The sequence below is a fragment of the Gymnodraco acuticeps genome, unplaced genomic scaffold (assembly GCF_902827175.1).
Source record: "Gymnodraco acuticeps unplaced genomic scaffold, fGymAcu1.1, whole genome shotgun sequence".
In the NCBI taxonomy this organism is placed as follows: domain Eukaryota; kingdom Metazoa; phylum Chordata; class Actinopteri; order Perciformes; family Bathydraconidae; genus Gymnodraco; species Gymnodraco acuticeps.
Window position 1 is genome coordinate 64,926 of NW_022990439.1, and position 25,460 is coordinate 90,385.

At 40.6% G+C, this 25,460-nt stretch overlaps 3 protein-coding genes across 4 annotated transcripts; 1 reads left to right on the plus strand and 2 right to left on the minus strand.

Annotated features, from left to right (window-relative positions):
* Positions 1–882: 882 nt before the first annotated feature.
* Positions 883–11,022, minus strand: syngr3a (synaptogyrin 3a). The gene is made up of 4 exons (XM_034225137.1): positions 10,800–11,022; positions 7,586–7,820; positions 6,297–6,442; positions 883–4,761 (listed from the first exon to the last, which is right to left on the minus strand). Exons 1-4 carry the CDS (start codon positions 10,899–10,901, stop codon positions 4,552–4,554), a joined length of 693 nt encoding a protein of 230 aa, XP_034081028.1. The 5' UTR covers positions 10,902–11,022; the 3' UTR covers positions 883–4,551.
* A 1,769-nt stretch (positions 11,023–12,791) lies between these two features.
* On the minus strand, positions 12,792–15,208 carry gfer (growth factor, augmenter of liver regeneration (ERV1 homolog, S. cerevisiae)). Its single transcript, XM_034225143.1, has 3 exons — positions 14,920–15,208; positions 14,017–14,225; positions 12,792–13,908 (listed from the first exon to the last, which is right to left on the minus strand). The coding sequence occupies exons 1-3, from the start codon at positions 15,121–15,123 to the stop codon at positions 13,746–13,748; spliced, it is 576 nt and encodes a 191-aa protein (XP_034081034.1). The 5' UTR covers positions 15,124–15,208; the 3' UTR covers positions 12,792–13,745.
* A 9-nt stretch (positions 15,209–15,217) lies between these two features.
* Positions 15,218–22,343, plus strand: drg2 (developmentally regulated GTP binding protein 2). 2 transcript variants are annotated; one of them, XM_034225142.1, is made up of 14 exons: positions 15,218–15,375; positions 15,635–15,722; positions 16,458–16,618; positions 16,830–16,919; positions 17,000–17,060; positions 17,999–18,089; positions 18,206–18,278; positions 19,486–19,576; positions 19,718–19,815; positions 20,044–20,120; positions 20,238–20,326; positions 20,417–20,475; positions 20,585–20,638; positions 21,982–22,343. In XM_034225142.1, exons 2-14 carry the CDS (start codon positions 15,659–15,661, stop codon positions 22,066–22,068), a joined length of 1,095 nt encoding a protein of 364 aa, XP_034081033.1. In that variant the 5' UTR covers positions 15,218–15,375; positions 15,635–15,658; the 3' UTR covers positions 22,069–22,343. The 2 variants fall into 2 exon arrangements, with proteins under 2 accessions (XP_034081033.1, XP_034081032.1); XM_034225141.1 differs by having other exon boundaries at positions 15,339–15,428.
* The last annotated feature ends 3,117 nt before the right edge of the window (positions 22,344–25,460 follow it).

Below are 25,460 nucleotides of genomic sequence, written 5' to 3' on the forward strand. Positions count from 1 at the left end.
ACCGTGATATCGCACATTTTTCTTCAATTTCGGCACAAGCGTCTACTTGGTTTCAAGGATGAACTGATTAGAATTAGGCTGATTGAAGGCTAATGTACTTTTTGTTACTTGTTAGACGCTTACTTCCATACTCAATACTGTGGGCAATCCCCACAGGAGCAATTTGGGGTGAAGTGTCTTGCAGGGACATGCTGACTGCAGCGGGGTTTGAACCTGTGACCCCCTAACACCAATGCATTAGTCCACTGCGCCACAGCCTTCCAGGATTCTTGCTTTTTTAAGTTGTTACCTTCATGGTAGATGGCACCTTGGATAAACATTGAATGTAAATCAAGCATTCGTTGATATAAGTTCAAGGTGACTGAACTAACAAAACCCGTTTTCTGTCATACGCTAATTATGATATCATTTGACACGCATGTCTAGAATTAAATGAGGTGATAACATTTGACAGACGACGTGGGTGAATAGTCAGAAAAGGACACAGAATTCCATACTGCTAAATGTGACTGGATGCAAAATGACATCCTGGTATTTTTTGGCATCCTGCAATTTATACTTTTCTGGTATATTAAATAGTACTCGCACCGCAGAATGTCGTTCTGCATACGCTAATTGTATTAATGTAGTGCTATCATCTTCTTTTCAGCGGAGCAGAAGCTTCAGTGGATGTTTAAGTCACATGTTTAATTAAGTTGTTTTGATTGCACGTCCACTTCAGCCAAACATTTGTCCTAATTGTCTTTTGTTTCCACTCACAATTAAAGACAGGTGGATAGAAACCCACATGTCATGTCACACATTGTTATACGTTAATTTAAATGACAAAAACTCTCATTTCTTCACAGGTTAAAGTCAGTGGGCACAAACAGGCAGTCCAAAACATGTTTTCTTTTTTATTCGAGTGACGGTCAGACTGCAGTCCAGAGACATTCAGGCAATAGACAGTGACACACATCTGTACACAGCGCTTTACACTGAAGAGGTCAAACACCTGTTTAAGGGGGGAGCACGCTACAAAAATCAATGTTTACTTATCTGTTGATCAATGTGGGGGGGGGTACATTTGTATTATCAATATAATGTGGGGGAGATATTGTAACATCCATGCAATGTATTGTACTGGAAACCACACAACTGATGGCACCCGCGTTACTACAGATCATAACCTTTTTAAAACCTCAGTCCAACAGAAACGACAGCACATAAAACTCTGATTTTGGCGCTTTCAAGAGTGGTCAAAGTATTTCCAACAAAGAGTGCCTTCTAGTTCATAAATAATCATTAATATTGTTTTTAGATTTTTTTATTAGTACAGGAAAAACCATACCCTAGACAGCGTCACACACAGGTTCCATTTACTTCAATAACGTACTGAATTTTACAATCAACCAATACCACGGTAGTGTACATGGGCCAGAGCACAAAACATAGAGAATGCTGCCGTTATTTTTTTTATCTAACACACTGACTGAAGAGACTAAAGCACTGAAGAATATCACATCCTGACCTGACGGTACCCCCAACTACGTAATGGTGTTACCTGAAACCCCCAGTCTCACCTGACCACAGTTAACAGGTTATACGGAAGATTGAAAGAACTGTAAATCGTTTATTAGCATATATGTTCATGCTTGAAGGATTATAACTTTAATGTTGTGTCAGAGTTTCATTATTTTGACGTTTGAGCAGCGTATATTTGAGGGAAAAAACAAGGCTAATAGCTGCTTAAAAAGGGAGTTGTAATGTTGAAACATATTGTAGGAAACTTCAATGTTGCACCATTTCCTAAAACAATATAAAAGGAAATACTAATGTGTACTTAATTGATGTATTTTCATTTATAACGTGTACTCGCTTAACTATGTGTTCTTCTAAAAACTTCAGGGAGTAATTGGTTCTAATATTGAAGATAAAAGGATAATAAGACTTTAATTTGCACCCTTTCCAGAACACCTGCTCACAGGTCAATCTTAATGACTAATTATTAAACCCTTATTACCTAGAACAAACACATATTTGCCTCATCCATTTTCCTTAGGACCACATCTGTACTCTGCATCGTTACTTTATAATGTTTGATTATCATTTATTTTGTCGATAACTCTTTTTATCAGTGTACATTTTTGGGGCTTAATCTGAGAGCCTGTTCTTTGTTGGCACACGTTGGTGTAGAGTAGCCTTTTCTACGAGTGTACACTTATTTGGATTACATGTAGAAAACGGAGCCTGAACTTTGAGTCGTTTGTTGCCCTACTAAGTTAGGTTCATGGCTGCAGGAAATATGAGTTTCAGTCAGTATTCTAGTACAGTTTCACCCTGGAGCTCAAAGTGTACGTGTGACCAACGAGATCATGAGGTTTACGTAACGTCACTGAATAAACGAAGAGCTGTGTGGTCACAATTCTGAACTGTGATTATTTTAACACAAAAAAGGAATCCTGCCGGCTGCACTGAAGGCGTGCGATTCTCACTTTTGCAAACCAACCTAAGAATGACATAGTATTCAATATATAATGAGATCTATACAACAACTTCATGCATTAGTATCATGATTATAACTGCAAACCCCAGTTGTGCGCTCTGCAGGTCAATTACATCATATCGTTTTATATTTGGCTCTTTTCATTAAAAAAAAACACACACTTTGTAACTCACACACCTTGACAGTGACACTGATAATATATCTATCTAGCAGAAGGACTACCTTTATTTTGGGGAAATGATTAAATGTGTGTAACAGACTTATGGTTTCCTCCTCTGCACTAAAACTTTGACACACACACACATGTTCAAGAAAATAACTTTTTCTGCACCACAAAATCTAATTAACTACACACTCACACTTGTCACACACACCACACTCTAATGCATGCTAACACACGTGCACATGTTGTTGCACGTGGATGCACACCACACACACACACACTACAGATTGGCGAGTGAACCACGACACAGACACACACACACCGACATGGTTGGCATGGTTACTATCTACATCAGGGCCCAACGTCCACCCAACCCTGTCACCATGGCAACAAATCCAGACCCTCCCTCTTTCCTCAATGGCAGGATAGCAGGATCAGTAAATTAGCCAGCTAGCGATCCTTAACCTCCCACACACACACTTTTTTCTTTTAGCCTGAGACTGCACTGACTGAACCCCGCCAAAATAAAAGCCCATCCTGCTTTGTGATTACATTCCTATAGACATCAACGACATGGTAGTTAGCGATAATAACACAGGGCAGTTTGGCAGCTTCTAAAACGTAAACATAAACAGACCTGACTTACCCAGAATCCCCCCAACTCGCCCCGATTTATACACACACACACACACACACACACACACACAACACCCGACATATGACACTGTCTCAAATCACAGTCCCTGGTACCATGGGATATCTTTGTAGTTGTTTTAAGTCTTTGTTATGGTTGTTTAATGTCTCTGTAGTCTTTTAATAATAGTTGTGTGTCTCTTTAAAGTCATTGTGTGTCTTTGTAGCTTTTACTATATCTTGTAGTTGTTTTAAGTCTTTTTTATGGTCTCTTTGTAGTCTAGTAGCTGTTTTTTATTACTTTATTGTAGTTGTTTGGGTATTTTAATGATCGTTTTGTGTTTCTTTGTAGTCTTGTTTATGGTTGTTTAATGTCTCTGTCGTCTTGTGGTAGTTTTCCAACTCTTTGTAGTTATTTTGTTTATTTGTATGGTTGTTTTTTGAGTCTTTTAATGTTTCTTTGTAGTTTTTTTTATATATCTTTGGAGTTGTTTTGTGTATCGTCGTTGTTTTAAATCTCTTTGTGGTCCCTTCGTGTGTCTTTATGGGGGGATTTTTACCGCATTTGTTGTTTTGTATGTTTTTGTACAATTCAAGTACCAGTATGTAATTGGAGACAGTGCCTATCATTGGTCTAATGACGTAACTAGTCTACCTACAGTACAGTATATACCTACCTACAGATAAGATGTGAGATATTGCACTTAGTCACAAAACATCGTCGTTGTTTTTTTACAGCATGTGGAAATCTACTAAATGAAGTCACTGTCTGAGACGCACAGTACAGTATGGCACTTAGTTGATTTCTAATTTAAGATACATGCAGATTGAACACACAGGGTTACTGTTAACTGCAGCAGGGAAAGAGGAAGGAAAGACCAGACCGTACTGTAAGCTAAACAAAAGGATGAAGGTGCTATGTGAGTGTTTCTGCAAAAATGTTTGATCTAATACTGCTTTGTGGTGGAGTCACTCACGTGTTGATCCCTTCATCTCTTCATCTTGTTGTTCTGCTCTGATTTGCAAAGTTTAACACACACTTCAAAAAGACTTCAGATAAAGCTGGAATGTGTTTAAGGAAAGAAAAGTGAGCAAGAAGAAGGAACAAAGGAGGAAAGGCCGTTTTTTTCTCTCCAACAATTACTGAAAACTCAGCCCAGATAAACACATACACAACTGCAGGTGTAACATCACAGAAAGCGAATTTCATATCACTTTCTTCGTATCCCTCACCCCTGAAGCTACTCTTCCTCCATCAGGTGTTCCTTATCTAGTAAATGGGAACCTGGTATGTGGGCGCTGCGTTGTTCTCGGTGAACGGCGGGCTCTGGTAGGTCTCTGAGGTCTCGGTGGTTTCGCCCACCGGTGAGTTGGAGGGGTACGGCTGGGTGGGGGCGCCGCCGTCCATGTGCTCCGTGGTGAACAGAGTCATGTCTGTGCCGAGCAGATACTTCTGGACTGCACGGACTGTGAGACCGGCCTGCAGGGAGGGGGGGGGGGGGGGGGGGGAATAGATGGAGACATATTGAAGGTCACCCATTATACTGTTTTTCATCAATATATTATAGGTCTCAGATATATACTAAACATGTCTCTGAAGTGTTTTGGGTTACCTTGGTTGCTGATTGGCTAATGGTTACACAAGCCAAAAAATCGTTATGCCATAAAGTGGGGACACATGGTTATTTATAAAAGACATGTAGATATTGTATAATAGGTGACCTTTAACAACTCTAGTCGGTGCATGGACGACGGTGGCTGTGTGCTCGTCTTTCAATCAGAAGGTTGTGGGTTCAATCCCTTGTCGATGTATCTTTGGGCAAGATACTTAACCCCAAGTTGCTCCCAAGGACACGGCTGACGAGTGTGTTGTATGATTGTTAGCTTACTTGATCAAAATGGCACATTGCTTAAATGAATGTGGTGTGAATGTAAAGCGCTTTGAGGGGTCGTAAAGCCTCACTAAAGCACCCTAAAAGTACAGTCCATTTACCATTCACTAGTCAAAGTACGCCAGGCAGAATCAACAAAGCCACGTTTTCACAGCCAGATCACAGTTAGACGCGTTAAAGTAGTGTCCGAGCAACTCTTGCCAGAAACAGATGACTTTTAAGAGTTCATGGATGGCTTCTCAAACAGCTAACAGGCTCTGGGGCCCGGCTGCTCAGGGGTCAACTCTGGAAAGTCTCATCACTCAGTGAAAGTGTGCATGACCTGCTCAACATTATTAGACATATAATATAGAATAGATACATTATATTGATATTGAAATATCAATGTAATGTATCTGAGGAGAGTACGTAGAGAAAGGAGTGTCACACCCTCTTGTTGTCTCTGGGGAGACATTCAGGTGCAGTTTTAAAACAACACAGCTGAAGTCATGGTTGACAAGATGTGATAAAAATATGTTAAAATGGTTTTCTCTCTATAGTTAGGAGGGGGCTTCCATGCATATCTGCCTGGTCTCATAATCAGCCCTGTTCTCTGCAGTCCTCAGGGACAAACCTGGAGGTTGTGAGGTTCAGGGTTATTTTTGATGGTTCGGTGAAGGAGAGAGCATGTCAGTCACCGATTGGATGGTTAAAGGATGGTCTGCACTCAATAACAATAACCCATATCCCAGGGGGAGCCAGATTTTGATTGTGGGCCATAAATAAAAAAATAACCGTAGTAACAGGCCGAACAAAAGTACTTCATTGTTCTTGACAAGTTAGACCGCAAGAAACAATGTTTCTAGACCAGAAAACCCATAACATTTTCCACCACACAAAATATTAAGTGAATCTAGAACAAAGCCAACATTTGTTTATGTTCGTGGACCAAGCACTCATGTAAAAGATAACAATCTAAATGTATAAGCTGTGTATCTGTAAGTCTAATTTAAAATGTTAAAAACAGAACAGGAAGAAATTGAAAAATGAGTTTCCATGCCAAGAGGTTAAGACTGATATAATCTAATTCTAAGTTCACACTGTGTACAGTATGTGCTGTATGTATATAGTGGCATGTTCTTACCCAGGTGATTATGGAGAAGAAGGAGAAGGCGATGGCTGCCCGGGCTGCGTCCGCCCCCTGGTTGAGTGGCAGCTCGTCAGCCGTGGTTTGAGACCACTGATTGGCCAGGAAGCAGAAACTTACAAAGTACAGGAAGGCCCAGAAACCTGCCAGAAACCAGCAAGACAGAAACAAGCCGTTACAGCAGAGAGAAAGGTAAACTCCACGTAAACATGAAACACCGTCTGCAGCTGCTCTCAGATCTGAGCCAGCAGAAGCAGTTATTTGTTCCTCATTTCTCGAACATCTTTTATCTAAGTATCATTTTTCTTGATGTCTTGTGTTTCAAAAACGATCTGAAACAAAGAAGTGGGCCTACTTATTTTGGTCATTTTGGGGAAACCCAGTCTATTTAATCCTTTAATCACAAGTTGACTAAGAAATCTCCGAAGTACAAAGGCTGTGTCTTGCACTTCCTGACTCTTTAGAGCACACGTGTCAAACTCAAGGCTCGGGGGCCAAATCAGGCCCTTGGTGGATTTAATTTAATTATTTTTTAAATACTATTTCTGGCCCGCCGGTATATCGCACGCACACCTTCACTCCATCCTGAGGGTCTCCTCAGCTCAGAGCCTGAGCCCAAACATTGATGACCTTGCACCCAAGATGAGATGCCAAGTATCTGAGCTAGCATCACAGAGCAGCACACTGAGTTTCAATGTTTCCTTCTGCACTTTCTCTCAGGACAACAGGGCATGTTTGGTTTTCTCTTTGAGGGAAATAGTTTTGTTGAAGCTGTTGTTGGCCTGTGGGAAAATGTACTCCTAAGAAAGGACTCTGGAAAAGCTGCAGATAGAGCCATAAGAAATGAATGCAACTGATTATTTAATGTTGTTTTTATAGGCAATCATTTAAGCTTTGTTAGTTCCAGGTTTAATATGTGCAATAAGTTCATTTCAATAAGTTTTGCAATAAACATTGAACCAGTCCGGCCCTCGACTAGGACCCATTTTAAAAATGTGGCCCACTGTGTATTTGAGTTTGACACCCTTGCTTTAGATGAATAATAAAAATAGGACGAAACTTGAAAAGCATTCAGCTGAAACAAAGAATCAGGCCTACCCTTTTTTTTTTTTGCATTTTGGGAAAACCCAGCCTTTAGATTTTTTCAAACACAGACTAACTGAAATATCCAATGTTCAAAAGCTGTGTCTTGCAATTCCTGAATCTTTTGAAGGAAGTAATGGACCCTTATCATATCGACTCTGTTCTACCTGTGTAAAAACAACCTGACTTGACTTCCTTCTCACCTGAGAATCCGATCTCAACCATGATGGCCTTCTTCCTGTCCTTGACGGAGCTGATGGAGGCGAACTTGTAGTCGAGCAAGAAGAAGAAGGAGCAGGCCAGCAGCCCCACCAGGCCCACGAACACGCCGTAGTTGCAGGCGTCTGCGTTCTTATTGAAGATGCAGTGGAGACGCTCGCTGCCCATGTTGACATAGCCCTCGTTCACGATGGAGGCGAAGACCACCAGGGAAAATATCTGTGGACGGGGTGGCAAGAGGAGGAAAGATTGAGAAGAGGAAGAAAGGTATAGACATGTGAGAGGAAATGGACGAAGATCAAAATCATTAAAGAGGTTTATGCTTTTGGGGGTTTTCCCTTTCTGTAGTGTGTTCCCTCCAGAGGTAATTTCTGTCCCACACAACCCCCCCCCCTCCTGCCTGAAATGCCTCCATTGGACTACTTTGTGTACTTCACTAACACAGTGACATCACTATGTAACGCTCGCACTTCAATTGGCTAGCCCTCTAACACATTGTACATGACAGGCTAGGGGGCGGGCCATCTGTAAGCAGTTGACCAATCTGAATAGAGCCGGCCAGCTAACCAATCAGAGCAGACTGGGCTCTGGTTTCAGACAGAGGGTGAAAAGAGGTGCTGCAGCACAGGCAGTGTGAGAGATATAAAGAGCTTTTTGAACATTAAAGCATGGAGACATGTCCCAGTAGAGACTAAATACACATTTGAAAACAAAAATAGCATAATAGCCCCCCCCCCTTCAACATATGATGTATTGCCTAAACAATACAATTATTCTCTAACTGTGTCTATTGATGCAGGCTCACTGGATTTGTGGCAGCAGCGTCTCGTTGAGCGCGCTCAGACCAAAAGCATTAACCTAATTTCCTCTCTTTCTCTCTGACTGACCGAAGACGTGGATGCTTCACTTCCCATCAAGAATCACATCGTCCTGAGGCGGTGTGTGTATACAAAACAGGAAGTGCGATAAAGGTTGATATATAGCTCATGCTTTAACCCCTTTTATTCCTGTGAGTTCACCCTATGTGTATGTGTATGAAGAACACCCTTCTTCAGGTCTGATCTCTATATGTATTTCTTTCTACCTCTGTTCTGGACTCACCCGCTGACACTGATCAGCTGACTAACACTGGGTGGCAGAATAGGGCCATGTGACACACACCACACACACACACACACACACACACACACACACACACACACACACAGACACACACACACAGAAATGCACTCACACTTGGGGGTGTGCATCACATGATGATGGAGAGACTCACAATGGGATAATGTCTGGTCCACATTTTAAACATCACATGTGTGGATATAATCTGAGCAGACACACTCAGGTGCTTTTAGTGAATCGACATGCATCAAAGTAATGTATCTCCAAATGGAACGGCAAACTTTCATTGATTTCTTGGCATGGTTTTAAAAAAACAATTTTAGGCCTATAAGAAAATTCTTCTTTGTTGAATATATTGACCACAGTTTGTGGTATTCAGCCTACTACAAGAGTCATTTTCCTTATGTGTTTCTTTACTTATTTAGTCTTCTTACTTTCCCTTTTATCTTCTCATCCTCTTTACATTTAGATTTCCTTGTTCCTAAATTATTCGAGAATCAGCTTTATAGCAAAGCTGGAGAGAGCAGAAGAGTCTTTGTAGCCAGAAAGTACAGGAAAGAATTGCACTAAGTTATAATATAAGTTAATTGCACTTGTGAGTTTTCAATTTTGTATTTGCTTTGACTTTTTACAGCACTGGATTCAGCTGCCAAAGTGCGTCTAAAATGAGGTTTAAAAAGAAAACTACATCCACGCAGCTTCAACAGTGAAATGGTTATTGTGCTATATTGCATTAGTATTTACATCACATTTTTGTCATTGATACAAATACTTAAGTAACTCCACAGCTTTCTGATAAAAACATAATACTGAATTTATCGATAGGGGTAACGTGATACACCGGTATTGACCATAAATGTGAATGATCTATTATTGTTTCATGCTCACACCAACACTGTTTGGAGATGTTGAGGCTGCAAGAATGTCTCAATATTTGTATAGATATCGCGAGATTACCCATATCGTGATTTATTTTGTTATCACAACAGCCCTAATCGATACTATTGGCACATTTAGCTAATTTTACTTGAGTAAGATTATAGGCTATACACCAACAAACAACAACATAGGCAATTGGACTTTAAATCACAATATGGTATTCAAATATTGACGTATAGGCATTGATATGTCCTCTCAAGGGCTCGGTAGTAAATCATAACCGCCTGGTCACTATAGAAACATCCAGAATAACATATTTAATATATGTGTACAATACATCCAACCATAGGCTCTCATTCAGATGTACAGTAATTAGCTCTTGGACAGATGCCCTCTTCGTTGTGTGTTTCAGTCAATCCCAGCACTGCAAGGAGACCTTCTCCGTAGAGGTTTCTCAATACTCCCCTCCTTGACTCCTATCCTCGAGACTTAGTGCCGCCCACAGGAGATGTGTTACATCCATAGGTTACATCAAACGTCAGCCGCGTGTCCGTGGCCCTGCGTGCGTAATGAAGAGCGCGGACCAATCACAGGTGGGAAGACGGACGAAGACCGTTTAGGGTAAAACAGCAAAATCATTAGCTGGAAATATGATTGGCGTTATAAAAAAACGATGGTGTGTATCGTCAATAACAGTTTTTTTTATTATAAAGGACAATCCATGTGAAAATCCTAATGGTTGACATTTAAACCAGGAAGCAGGAGGATGGACAATTAGCCTATGTTTTGTATATGTCCTATACAATCCGCGTTTGGTCTACTGCACATGTTAGTATTGATTGATAAAGCACTACCAGGCGAGATTTTTCCAATAAGAAAAGATGAGGAAAGGACGTTTTCCACCATGATAAAACATCTGTAGTGAAATCAGTTTCATGGTCAGGGAGTCAGACAGACACCAGGCCTTGGTTACACCCTGTACGATACATTTCTATGTGAAAAACATCAACATATACCTTCATTTCCATTGTACGCACCCTGTTTATCCATTATCGAGTATATTTGCAGTGGGAACACGTCAGTGGTTTCGCGCAGCGGCGACAGCACACACACACACGAATCCACACACACACGAATCCACACACGCGCAAACACGCACACACTAACAGAAGCAGTGCCTGGGGGAAAAACAGCTCTCACCCAGGACAGCACTCTGAGGATGGTCTGCGGCTGTTTGGCGAAGCTAATCGGGTCGATAGTGGACCCGGTTCGGCCCGCTCCGAACGATCCCACTCCGTCCATCTTCTCTCTCTCTCTCTCTCCCTTTCTGTGGCTCCTCACTCTGCAGGATGGATGAGCTGCTCTGCTGTAGGGACGGGTCCTGCGCGCTCACAGACAGGCGCGCAGGCACAGAGGAGGACGCGGTGACTTACGGGAGCGTGCGTAACTGGCGACGTGACCGAGCTATTGAGACAGTTATGGGGTTAATCATAACAGAGGTGGGAGAAGTACTCAGATCTTGTACTTAAGGTATCAGAGTGTAGGAATACTGTGTTACCAGTAAAACTCCTCAAAATGTTCCTCAAGTAAAAGTACAAAAGTATTAGCATCAAAATATACTTAAAGTACAAAAAGTAATAGTACTCGTTATGCAGATTGGCCCATTTCAGAATGTTTTAATTATAATGATTGATCATGAAAGTGTTCCCAAAGCTGGTAAAGGTGCAGCTAGTTTGAATGACTTTGTATTCTGCAGGGCAGCTTGTGGATTTACTCCAGGTGGAACTAAAGTCTGATTTAAGAGTTGTTTATATTTCACATCATTAATACAAATCTGCAAAGTAAAGGTAAAAGTACACTATATTTACCTCTGAATTGTAGTGGGGTGGACGTATAACGTGACATACAACGAGTTAATTTACTACACCTCTCCAACATGGAATATAATAGTGTATAAGAATTATGTTCTAAGGGTTATACATAAGAGGGTAACCGACTTCCACTTGGGAAGAATAAATAACAAGGAGGTTTGTATTAACAAAATGGACTTGCGGCTAGAAAAGGATTTAGTTGTATGCTTCTATAAAGGTGGATGAGTCATAAGAGACACATACAAAACAAATTTGTGAAAATAAAAGCCAAGACTTTTGTCAAGTTCTAAAAACATTATAGAAAAGAAATATCCATCTAAATATGAGGCGCAAAGAACTCAAGCACCGTAGACCAAAAACCATATACTGAGTGAAATATCCTTCATGAAAAAAGGCATGCAGAAAAGTCTCATGATGTTAGCTGTGCCAAATACCACAACAGAGAGAAGTCACATGTTGCTTATCATGGGATAGTTTCATTTACTGTGACCTCAACAATGCCCATTGAGTATAACCCTAAACGGTCTCTTTGTGGAATGATAAGCTTCTGTGCGTTGAAATACACTTCTAATTGTGAAAATGCAGCTGCCATTTTCACAACTAATGTTGTACTAACATGAATTGTTTTATGGAATCTGAAATACACACATGGCTTTCACCACTAGAGGTCACTGAGGTCTCCTTCCAAATTCAATATCTTAGCAGTAATGTTAAAGGGGCCCTAATGCTCATTTTCTAGTTCATATTTGCATTGTTGTTATGCAAATATGATGTTACACAAGTAAATATTTCAGGCAGGGGGGGGGGGGGGGGAGTGTGGGAGAGACACTCCCTCTGGAGGGAACTTTAGCCCTTGCAGACCATTTACATGCACAAAAACCTGTAACACACATAACACCAGGAAAGGGAAAACCAAAAAAGGGCCCCTTTAAAGAGAGGATATAAACACATACTTGTATACAAAAAAAATGTAAGCCACAGTTAAGGATGGTTGAGTTGTGTGGGTGTATGTGGCACAAATACTAAAGTCATTTTTAGGATTACAAGTGAAACCAAGCGGCTGAGAGTTGGAGTTGTTGGAGTGTGTCCTCTGGTTCCTTAAGATTCATATTTAGAGTGTTTATTAATAACACACAACAGATCAGGTCACATGGCTGAGGTTCTGATATCAAAAGTCACATGTTTTAATGATACATTAGTCCACTAATCCATTGTCTTATTGACCAGAGCCCAAAGTGTGTCTTCGGATGTGCTTATTTTGTCCAACAATCAGTCAAAAAGCAAGTTATAGTGACACAAATAAGAGAAACACCATGATTGATCAGTTTTGAGAAGCTTTCAATCAACAAAATATATGTATTTATTCTTATTTAAATACTTAAAGGACCAGTGTGTATGATTTAGGGAGATTTATTTGCAGGAATGGAATATTATATTAATAACTTTCTGTATACTTTTCCTTAACCTTGAAGGAAAGGATCAAGATGTCAAGGACAGATGTGTAGGAGGATTCATAAGGACTTAGCAATAAGCAAACTAAGTGCTAAGAGAGAGAGATTGTACTTTCACAAGGTTATGTAAATATGCGATGGAGGATAATTGACGAGTCTGTATTCACCTAAAATGAATACCATCATATTTCCTCACATTCAGTGAGTTGCAATATGCAACCTCGCCACTAGATGCCGCTACCTCTTACACACTTAAATTATCAATGTTTACTCATTGCAGCAGAAAATAATGCAAATAAATGAACATACTTTGCACGTATCACACTTTACATCTAAACAAACTGCAGTGAAAAATCAATCTAATAATCAACATTAAGTAAAATATATATATATCTCTGAACAAATATATATATTCAAGCTTAGCCCACAACACAACATTTTAATGGATAAATACCTTTGTAAATTACTAACTGCTTCAACAGACAAGTCAGGGCTAAATTGGATTTACATTTTTCAATAAACAGTTGTATCGCACACTTTTAAAACTCATTACTGGAATAAACAGCATGTTTAGTGAATCTTTGTTTTACTTTGAGTATTTGTTATAACCGCAGAAACAGAAAGGGATTTGTGTCACTAATTTTTGTTACCTGATCAGTTATATTAACTGACCACAAAGCACACATTTGAAATGGACCACATGGCCTATCTATCCACACGTAAAGTTTCTCAACATTAGAGAAATGAGCTCCAAATTGTTGTGCTCCCACTCAAAGTTTTGCACAGGAAGAATGTCTCCCCTCAGTCCTCATATTTCTTATTGCTCAGTCACAGGAGCCATCTTTCCATCCGTCTTTCCACCTCTCATCCACACGGGAGCAGTCGAACTCAGGCTTTCCCAGCCGGACGTTGACGCCATTGTGAATATTACAGAACCACTGAGAGAGAGCGTGGCGACTCTTGGTGTCCGGCTGATTGGTTTTTAATCTGTGGAGAGGAAATGGAGCATTTAGAAATAGCTTGCTCTTTTAAAATAACATATTTAAATGTGTCAGCCTGTGTATTGAATCTTAAAAAGGGACAACTTGGTCTGACCTGCCCCTGAGGTCTTCTGCACATTCCTCACAGGGGAAGAACTTGGAGAAAAGGTTGATGAACTGCCCCATCTCTTGCTGCTGGGTCGACGATGGTTTATCGGGGTAATACGCTGCCATGGTGTGCAGGAAGGACCAGGTGTTACGCCCTAACTCTCCCCGGTCCAGCGGACACTCCTGTTGTGGCTCCAACTCTGCAGCTACGGTCTCCTGGAGAATAATAAAGAAGAGTGAATTAGCTGGTATTTCAAAAGGGAACAGGCCCGATATCCAGTTGCATGATGTGGTTTATGTTGATTTGTGGTTACATGTGCTTAGCTCATATCCGTTGCAACAGGACCAGAGCCTGAGCAGAACATTTCTCTCTTGGACATCAGGATCAAAAACGTAATTGATAATAAAAGTGTTGGTCCCAGACATTTCTTTAAAGTATCGATTAAGGAAAACACAATTCAGAAGACAGTGAAAATGTTCATCCCGGGTTCTCAAAGTCCAAGAATATGTCTTTAAATGGCTTATGTCAGTCCAAATGTAGTCAGTTAAATATGATATATAAGACTATGAGCGGAGGTCATGATCTTAATATTTAAGAGGCTGGACACAGCATTTTCTATCACATTGCTTAAAATATGTATTCTTTTATCACATTTTTCGGTCAATTGAATAACTGATTATTTAAAACTAAATGGCTCTACGGCACAGTGGCTCCCAAATGCATTACAGGATGAGCATGGGACATTACATCATGAAATAACAACTTTCATAAAGCTCATAGGAAGAACACACAACTCTAACAAATTGACAATTTAATATAAAATAAGTCTATCTTCTTGTCATACAAACTGTACTACAGTAAAACTAATATGACTATACAGAGATATTTCCACCATTGACTTCACCTCACCTGTACAGGAGTTGTAGTTTCTGTTTTATGGACTTTCATCCAGGATTTAAAGTCCGTACAAGCCCTGCATGGCTTCTTCTTCGCACCGGTCTGCTCCTGCTCTTTACCGGCGCTGTCCTCCGGTGTTTTGGGGGCCAGCGCGAACGGGAAGCCTTCAAACCCGGTCCGGCTGGATGCTGCTCTCGGTCCTGTGGGCGCAGCCATGTTCTCTATATATATTACCTAATTACTCCGAATGACTTGTAGATACAACATCAGGAATGCACGCCTGATAAAATGCAGTTACACCGGACCAGACACATTATTAATACTTAACTCCACCATGCAGATAATGCCACGGTCATGCGGTGCACTTCCCGATAGATGTAAGCGTTAATGAAACACGGGTCCAAAAAACGCGAGAGAGTTGAGTTTCCTTGCTTCTTCCGGAACCTTAGGGGAACGGGACGACTTCCGGTTGGTGATGACAGTTTTTTGTGCATGCTGCGGAGTGTAGCCCCTTTCAAACTGTAAATATCTATCAAAATATAACATGTTCAAGTGTTGACATTACATGTGTTTCATGTGGGTATTCATTTAAAGCTAGATATGTTCATGCACTGTTTTAAAGGGGGTTGTCTTCTGTTAAATCACACTGGTTAGCCGTGTAGCTAACAAAGCTAACAACTGTGGAGTGACACGTTTTCTGTGTTCTGATACTTTCTCTGCTTTACAGTTGTATCACATCTGAACCGCCAACATGGGAATCTTGGATAAAATCGCGGAAATTGAGCGTGAAATCGCTCGGACACAGAAAAACAAAGGTAATTAAGGGCACTAGCCGGGCTAACTGTTAGCTACACAATGAACGGACTTGTAGCCATTACCCACCTTTTTAATGACACATTGGTTTATTGTAATGACAGTTTCAAGGAACAATATTGCCTAAGTATCAACAAATAAAAGTACACAAAGATATACGTCTCTCTCTCTCTTTCATCTCTCTGTTTGTGTGTCAGCTGCCAGTGTTGTGTTACTCATTAATCTCACAGAAATGCAAGGAGTTTGTGCTAATTGACACCGTTATCTTGATTACAGTTAAAGTGCCACCACACTTAAAGAAGCAATCCCCCAAAACATGTAAACTCATAGTTTATGCATTCAGTTAGTCGGATTTAACTCCAGTGTGGTGGTTGTGCTGGTACAGTTTTATAGCAGCCACTCTTTTCTTTTTAACTACATTATTGTTTACCACTTATTTTAAAGGAGCAGTGTTTTAGATTTAGGAACATCTATTGACTGTGTGTAGTCAAATGAAACTTCAAACTGTTTCGGTTCACAGAGACGTGTTCCTACAGTAGCCCAGAATGGACAAACCAAACTGGCTGTACACAAGGACACACATGTTACCCTTAAATTGGCAGCTTGAATTTGATGGCGCAAGTAAACCTGAAGACCACCAACGTTTTTGTGCATGCTGGAAAAAGGGGGGCTTATTTAATTTGTTGGAATCAACATACACCTTGTTTCACATGACTGTTTCTTATGCATTTCTCCAGCCACTGAGTACCATCTGGGTTTGCTCAAGGCCAAGCTCGCCAAGTACAGAGCTCAGCTCCTGGAGCCCAGCAAAACAGCGGGGGTCAAAGGCGATGGCTTTGATGTCATGAAATCAGGAGATGCTCGTGTTGCTCTTATCGGTTTCCCATCTGTGGGTAAGGTAAGTAAACATGCCCGGTAATGATGTTTTCTGCTCTGAATAATCTAAAAAACATGTTTTTTTATTCATTAATTCTGCAGTGTATCTTAAATTCAATGTTTTATTTAAAAAAACAAGCCAACATGTTAAAAGGCACCGGAAAGCAAAGAGAAACTCGATACGAACGTTCACCATGTGTTGCTGTAACTAAATCCTCTGTTGTGTCCCGCAGTCCACCTTCCTCAGTTTGATGACATCAACCGCCAGTGAAATTGCTAACTACGAGTTCACCACTCTCACCTGCATACCCGGTGTCATAGAGGTACACACACTCACAACACTGCATGATTTAAACATCTGTGCAACAATGGGCCATTTACACTGTAATGTGTCCCCCTCCAGTACAAAGGGGCCAACATCCAGTTGCTCGATCTGCCAGGAATCATCGAGGGTGCTGCCCAAGGTATGCTTGGGTTTCTCGGTTTTGTATTTCGTTGTCTTAAACCCAAAGTAAGTAGGTGAGGTAGAGATCAAGTACATCTATTATTTGATTATAATGATGTTCTATCAGATTAGTTAATGAATGATGACGTGTGGAATTAAGAGTAGGAATTCGTTCAACTTTTTATATGGATTCTACCACTCCCAAGTCCCAAGTCCCAAGTCCCAAGTCCCAAGTCCGCGGGGTCTTAAAAAGTATTACAAGTTGATAAATCAATTTAGCGAAAATTAAGGCTATTAAAAAGTATTAAACGGCATTTTCCAAGGTATTAAGAAGGTCCACAGCAACGACAACATGAAACACCCTTTAATTGACTGAAACGACATGTCGGGAAACCCCCTCAAGGTGACCCCATGCATAGCGCACCGTAAAATGCTGCTTCTTATTTTAAGTTTCGTTGCTCCGCTCCGTGGGGGGGGAGAGTCTGTGGGGGGCACGGAGGAGCCGCGAAGGAGCAGCGGAGTCCGGGCGATGCTGCTCCTCCAAGGAAGAGACACATGTTCACTAAGCCAAACTATATCCGGTCACAGAGATCTGCTATTTTAAAGTGAAGTCAACACATATCGAGTTCTACTGGAATGATAGAGCACAGAAGCAACAGAGCAGCATACTGCATTAAACCTGACCTTCACAGAGAGGTTGAAGTTCATCTGGAGAGGAGGCTTCAGTCGTCTGTCTGCACTCTGTTTAGTTGTGCTATCTTACAATCAATATAGTCAATGTGAGGTAAAGTGTGTCGCCAATGTAACCGGTTAGAACTGAAGTTGCGATGAGGTCTTAAAATGTATGGAAAGGGTCTTAAAAAAGGTCTTAAAAGGTTTTACATGTGACTTCAGGATTCCTGCATATACCCTGCAATGAGAAAAAGGCTTTACACTGATTGTGATGTTATTTTATAGGTAAGGGTAGAGGTCGGCAGGTCATTGCTGTTGCCAGGACAGCAGACGTCGTCATCATGATGTTGGATGCCACCAAAGGAGATGTTCAGAGGTGTGTGAAAGGGCACTGTTTGTGGAAGTCTTTTAGAGCTTGTTCTGGGAAGCGTACATGTAAGTTTATAAACTAATTATTTCCTCTCATCTCTATTTTTTTCATCATCTTTCTAGAGAACTGCTAGAAAAAGAGTTGGAGTCGGTGGGCATCAGACTCAACTGTTCGAAACCCAATATTTATTTCAAGGTACATTTTCTATCATCATTCTGGGCGGAGCATGAATATCATCAGCTTGTTTGAAAATGATATAGCTATTCGTTTTTTAGATATCCTGTCAAGTTAAATGTTGGGCACAAGAAAAAAATGGAGGACCCTGTATGTATACCAGAGTTCCCGTTAGCCGGTAATTACCGGACTACGACCGGTAAAATATGTTGAAGACCGGCAAATCTAAATCTCTCCGGTCAAAGTGTCCGTTCAAAATCATTTCCGTTTAGCGCAATATTACATTAGTTGCGCAACTTGCGCCATTTATGTGACAGACAAAAGAGTATGTGACAGACAAGAATAGTCCATTCTAATGTCTAACACTTAATGTGGAGAAAGAGATATCCTGTGTGGGTTGATTGTGCGTTGATCTGTTGGTAATGCCTCGGGGTTCCGGTGGGCATGTAAACAAATGCATAATGCTGCGCTATACTTTGCGGCCTCACCCGGTTGCATAGCGACGCTTATTGTGTAGGTGTCTTTTAATAAGCAGGTAGTCATATCATTAGCTAGAACTAGCTGGATCTGATCGATATGGACATAAACGCGAGTAAAGTCTAATCTGACGGGAGAGAGATCAGCTGCTGCTGACGAGTCGACACACAGCTCTGGATGATCTCATGCAGTGGTGAGCGGAACAAAACACACACCAGGTTAGAATATCACACATAGCTATTTTAATGACCTCTCAAACTACCGTAACTAGTTATAGATATGTTTAGTTTCACTGCCGGGTCACTCATTACTGATCCACGAGCTGTATGATACTGACGGGCTGTCAGGAGAGGGAGACCGCTCCGTTTATTATTCCCGTGTTATTAGAAGTTACTGAACACTTTTGAATAATGTAGTTAATCTGCTATGATTAGTTTGTTTAATATCGAATCATATCAATTTGTTTTAAAGCACAATAAATAACAAAGAAGACCTTTGACCGGCACTTTTCTCATTTTGTCCGGAAGATTTCAACTTTAACGGACATGTTGACCGGCGAACAAATATTCTAACGGGAACTCTGATGTATACATACAAAAAACATATACCATGTTATCTTGCTGTTGCATTATGTATGGGCCTTGCATGCAAGTAGAGCAAAACACTATTAAAAACATCCCTGCTATCTTGTCAACTCCAGAAATGAATACTTATACAAAAATTGGTAAAAACTTGTGATTTATCTCCATAGCCCAAGAAAGGCGGCGGCCTCTCCTACAACTCCACAGTTCCTCTCACCCAATGCTCAGAGAAGCTCGTGCAGCTCATCCTTCACGAATACAGTATCCTTCCCCCTGCCAGCGTCAGAAGAAAGAAACACTTTTCAATGATTTAATTTCCATTCAGTCTTCTTTTTATTTCCATGAAGTGGTTTAGAAGCCACGTAACTATCTGGTTGTTCCCTTTAACCTCTTTCCTCTCAGAAATCTTTAACGCAGAAGTCCTCTTCAGGGAGGACAGCACACCAGACGAGTTCATCGATGTCATCGTCGGGAACAGAGTTTACATGCCTTGCCTATATGTAAGTCCATACTGGATCAAAGAAAGACATTATTCCGGAAAGCCAAACAGAGAGAGCAACATTCCTATTCCAAAATTGCTGTTTTTATGAACATTTTCAACCCATAAAAAAGTATTTGTGAGGTAAAAATAGGAAAATTAAAATATTTAGTGTTACAAGGTTTTGGCTTGCCCCTTTTTTAACTTTCAAGTCTTTTTTTTCAACTTAATGTTATTTATGTTTCCACAGGTGTACAATAAGGTGGATCAAATCTCCATTGAGGAGGTGAACCGCCTGGTTCACAGACCTAACAGTGTTGTCATCAGGTCAGATATACATCTGCATGTGTTTGAATAACAGTAGTCTTAGTTGGTTGGACGTTTCTATATTACTCTTTGCATGTAATCAGTGTTACATCAACAACTTCCTCCTTATGTCTTCAGTTGTGGGATGAAGTTGAACCTGGACTACCTGCTGGAGACGTTGTGGGAATACCTGGCTCTGATTTGCATTTACACTAAGAAAAGAGGAGGTACACAAATGTTTTTCTTATTCACTCATGGCAGGCACAAGCATACCTCATTTATTAAACATGTGTTCATTTATTTGTCTTTCCCATTAGAGCGCCCAGACTTTGGTGATGCCATCATCATGAGAAGAGCTGCAACTGTAGAACATGTGGTAAGAACATTATTTTACACATATCCAATAATAACACTACAGTAGTTAGACCTGCTGTATCTGCTCTACGATAGGATTGCAAATATGTCTGTTTTTCTCTCTCTCGTAGTGCCATCGAATCCACAGAACCTTAGTCGGACAGTTCAAATACGCCCTGGTTTGGGTAAGTACAAGCTTTTAGAGGCAATGACCTTCAGAAAATCTAACATTTGTATCTCTCTTCCCATAAACTGTGGGAAATAACAAATGTGCCTTATTGAGTAAAATAGACAATGAATGTTTGTTGTCATGGATTTATTTGCATTAGACATACTTGACGCTTCTACAACAGGTGTCTCATGATTCAGTTTGTTTTTGTTCATTGGGCAGATTTAAAAAGACATGTCCATTCATTTTGAAAACCACAGCACTAAACACTGATTTATGGGTCAGATTTCTTGCTGTAAAAATGTATGTATGAGCAAATATCAAATCTGAAAATAAGTTTTAAAGGTGCCCCGGCACACCTTGGGTTTCTTGTCCTTTTTGTGTGTAATTTCACTAAAGAAAATGTACTAAATAATTGTACTTCTGTGGTATACATATTAACATTACAACATTTTTTTATGTGTGATTATGTTGCTTTTATCTCACGATTGGGTGCCGAACAGAAATGTGAAAAATTAAATTAATTAATTTAGTACACAACAAATACACTTGATATTGTATATTGTACAAATACGAAACAGGGACACAGTGTAAGCATGCTGACTGTTAGCAATGTCATTGTACTTAAAGGGGACCTATCATGCAAAATGCACTTTTGTACGTCTTTTATACATGAATATGTGTCACCGGTGCGTCAGAAAACACAAACCCTCTCTTTTCCTCCATACCCAAATCTCTAAAAACGGGGCTGCAACGGAGCTGATACAGATTTGAATTTTTCTGACGTCAGAAAAGTGGTGCTCCGCCTATATGGGCAACTCTCCACCTATCGGGGGCCATTGCAGCTCGAAAGCGCTGGAGATGCTGTAGTACATATGCCAGGCCTGTAGGTGGCGCTGTAGTCTGCCACAAAAGCAGCGAAAAATACTTCTCACAGATTCAGCCCTTGCAAAAACAGGGCTGGAAAGGAGCAAAATGAGGCATGGCTACAAATGCTTAACCTATTTGGTATTTTGAAAAAAAACTTCACAGACATATATAGTTTTATATAGGTATAGCCCTACAATATATTATTCAAATATAGCATGATAGGTCCACTTTAAGCTTTATTAAATAAACATACTTCATTAGTGTTAACACAGCTGCAGCTCATACAATTATTAGATTAGCTATGTGGGGGAAAAGGCATTTACAAAAATAGTCACTATATTTAGAGCTCAGCTGTGTTTACTGTGCCATGACACATGGGAAGCAGAGTAGAGCTGATGCAGATCTACACAGGTTTAGTGATTCATTATGTTTGAATCCATCTCAAACAAAAAGAAAGGGTCTAAACTTTATCCTCTGTTACTCTTCCAGGGAACCAGTACCAAGTACAGCCCTCAGAGGGTCGGCCTGACGCACATCATGGAGCACGAGGACGTCATCCAGGTCGTAAAGAAGTAAAAGAAACTCCTGATCGAACAGAGAGACTGAGGAGACGGGCTATTGTTGGGGGTGTTGAAAGACCCACTGTACAGTAGATAAACATCAATGAAAGAAAGCAACCATTCTTATTTTGTATATTAAAGTTAACAAAATGCATTGAAGAGACAGAGCAGACTGGAGTTGGCTGTGGAAAGGAAATGGCTTATTTTACTTTTTGATTATAAAAAGATGCGTTGATTCAGAGATAAAAGGAGGGGAGAAAGAATAAAATCCATAAAATGTTAAATCAATAATGGTGTTTGTTTTTATTACCAATATGTTTTATCTGCTTAGTTTTATTGGTCAGTCATATGCAAAGACCTCGCCTCTTTTTCCTGGACATTTTCACTCCTCTGCAGATGACTAAAGTTTGTCTTGAGACTTACGGGGCCCGAAAGGACGTAAGCGTATTGCTGCAACCATACAATAAAACATATTATCATCAAGTAGTAACATGAAAAGTTAGTTGTTATATTTTTTGTGTAAGAACAAGATCATTTAATCTTTCATTTTATAAAAATAAAAGTTTCTCGTCATAGGTATTAATGTGAAAAGTTTTGTTATACCATACTTTTCGTGTTGATCAGTGTTATTATTAGGTTATACTTTATTTCATTTTCTACTATGGCAGTAGTGCTCCCATATGCTCCCATTCCAAAAGTTCAGTAATAAGATAATTAAGTAAAATGTCAATGTCAAACATTTAAGAAATGACGAGAACTTAGTTCCTTACTTTGAAATTACCTAATCATTCTTATTTAAATTATATTTCTAGTTTTATAGGTGGTTGTTTTTATGACAGATTTGAAATGAGTAATTCATACATTTTTCTGTCAAATGTGTGAACCTGCAATATTTATTTGGGTGGCATGGCGGCAACGGAAAGAAGCTAAGAACAGTGACAACTGACACATTATGCAGTTTTGAATCATTTTATTGGAGTCGTTTTTGCTGGATACGTGGAGAATGTAAGTTGTACTATATATTACAATATAACCAATATTTAGTGTGTCTCCACTCACTCCTTAGGGAATTACTGAACTTTGTAACTGCGCAAAGTTATGTTTCCCAAGCTAGCTAGTTGCTAACTTTGCTAAGTGTCAGCGGTTGCTAGGCAAGCCAGCTATTAAGCTGTTGTTTTCTCACTTTTGCTACAATGAGTTGTCAAAACAACAATATGCTAATAGTTCATGGTCAGTAAGGGTTAAGGTGAGCTACAGGGAAACGTTTCTGACTTAGTTGATGTGAAAGCAGCGTTTGAGGGTCAGTAACCAGGCAGTGTAAAATGAACCCTTTATTTTCTGTAATGATTTTGAGAAAACAGGTAGTAAATCTTGTTTTGGCCAGCTCAGGCATCAAAGGTACATTTTATTAGATGTTTTATTTGTTGCTTTTCAACAGTGCTCAATGGTGGGCTAGAACTTTGAAATCAACATGATTTTTTTACATGTCTATTAATCTCTTGATCTAACTACAAGTTAACACAGGTGTGTTCATTTTGAGTTAATTGTTAGGATAGGTCTCAACCTTAACATGCTTGAGCCAATAACAAGAAAGCAATTAATATAATGGGGAAATACAGTATCACACACACACACACACACACACACACACACACACACACACACACACACACACACACACACACACACACACACACACACGTGGATTATGCAAAATTATATATATAAACATTTAGTTTGACTGAATATAATGAATTGTACAGCAGGAAATACAACCCTGTAACTGTAAGAACTCTAATTATATAATAGGGTTACAAATCAGTATTTATGTTAGCAAACATACATTCATTCATTAAAAACAAAAAAAAGAACAACCTACAGAATAAAGAGCAGTCAGAGTTGGCAGAGTTATGGCGTGGAGGGAGAGTCATAGGAAACAATGCTGTAAAATCCTCTAATAAGGATAGGAATTTCATAGAAACATAATCAAACCCATGTATGGACCATTCAGTAATCTCATATCACCAAATGCACTGCTTGGCCTACTTTTAAACCATGTTGTTTTTGTGACAGGAGTCCCTCAGCAGAACATATCCCTGCTCAGGTGTAACTGCAGCAGGTAAGGGTCAGCCACCTCCCACACCATGCCCCCTCCCCCTCCTGCCTCCATCCCTGCTGCCCAGCTGTTTGTGTCCCGTCTCCAAGGCAGGCTGACCTGAGAGTATGGACTACCAGCCAATGCTCCCCATTCACCGGGACACACACATGCACAATAGCACCATTAAATATTCACAAGCATCACTTCAGGCTCGCAGAGGGGCACTGAGTGGAAGAAAGAGACACAGAGAGGGGCTGTGAGTGGTCTCTGCTGGCCTTTAAACATGCCTTAAAGATGTCTCTTCAGAGTGAATTGTGGATGGAGAGATTCTGCTTTGGAATAACCTGAAGAGGAGAGGAACGATGGAGGGATACTACCGTGGAGGACAAGAAGAAACAAAGGTACGGTCGAATGGGTGTGTATTGTGTGGAGCAGGCATGACACTTGATGCTGCTTGGCTCCATATGGCGTGGTTAAGAGTGCCTGCGTGTGTGGGTGTGTGGTGCCAGTGCTCATAAGCCAGTACTGGGTGTGTAGTGTAGGGTGTGTAGTGTAGTGTAGTTAAAGTGCTTTTATAGCTATTGTTATTGTTGTTTAAAGCTGAACTTTTTTAAGTGGGTTTAGTCTGAATGAGAAACAACTTTGCAGACTTATCACTCAGCAGTTTGTAAACAGATTACCCTCACCATGAAGTTAACCAGTAAAACAATAGTTACCCAACCAATTGTTTAAAGGTCCCATGCATGTCATGCTTTTCTGGTTATTACCCGTCCCCTTGTGTGTTATAGCTTTGTATGCATGTAAACGGTCTGCAGAGTCACAAACCCTGAAAGTACACCCTGTAGCGAGTAAAACTCTAACACAGAAAATACCTGTGTGCTGCCCCAGAACGCCTCGTTGGACATTTCTCTTTTTCCATTGTTTTCTTCCTGGGTACAGTGACGTGCCCATACCCAAATGGACCCATTCCGTGGAGTTCCTCACACACACACACACTCTCAGCGGCAAAACTGTGACGCACTGGGGGGGGGGGGGGGGGGGGGGGGGGGGGGGGGGGGGGGGTGTGTGCTAGTGGAGCCTCGCAGCGATTCTCGCAGACCCGCACTGGGAGGGGTGCTAGTGGAGCCTCGTCGCGTTGTCTCGCAGTCCCCACGCAGCAAGCAGGAAATGAACCCAGCTCACACTGTCCGCTCCTCGCAGCAGCGAGCCCCGCAACGTCCCGCCAACACGGCACCCAGACCCCACGCAGCATTCTCATCTGTTTGTCCTTACTGGTGTCATTTTCTGGTTGCTAACGCCATGGTAGCATA

Coding starts and splice junctions, on each gene's coding strand:
- syngr3a (XM_034225137.1), bottom strand. CDS start 10,901: ATGGACGGAGTGGGATCGTTCGGAGCGGGCCGAACCGGGTCCACTATC. Junction 7,821..10,799: donor TCCTCAGAGTGCTGTCCTGG/GTGAGAGCTGTT, acceptor CCCCGTCCACAG/ATATTTTCCCTGGTGGTCTT. Junction 6,443..7,585: donor GGTTGAGATCGGATTCTCAG/GTGAGAAGGAAG, acceptor GGTTTCTGGCAG/GTTTCTGGGCCTTCCTGTAC.
- gfer (XM_034225143.1), bottom strand. CDS start 15,123: ATGGCTGCGCCCACAGGACCGAGAGCAGCATCCAGCCGGACCGGGTTT. Junction 14,226..14,919: donor AAACTACAACTCCTGTACAG/GTGAGGTGAAGT, acceptor ATTATTCTCCAG/GAGACCGTAGCTGCAGAGTT. Junction 13,909..14,016: donor GCAGAAGACCTCAGGGGCAG/GTCAGACCAAGT, acceptor TCCTCTCCACAG/ATTAAAAACCAATCAGCCGG.
- drg2 (XM_034225142.1), top strand. CDS start 15,659: ATGGGAATCTTGGATAAAATCGCGGAAATTGAGCGTGAAATCGCTCGG. Junction 18,090..18,205: donor ACCAAAGGAGATGTTCAGAG/GTGTGTGAAAGG, acceptor TCATCTTTCTAG/AGAACTGCTAGAAAAAGAGT. Junction 20,639..21,981: donor TCAAATACGCCCTGGTTTGG/GTAAGTACAAGC, acceptor TTACTCTTCCAG/GGAACCAGTACCAAGTACAG.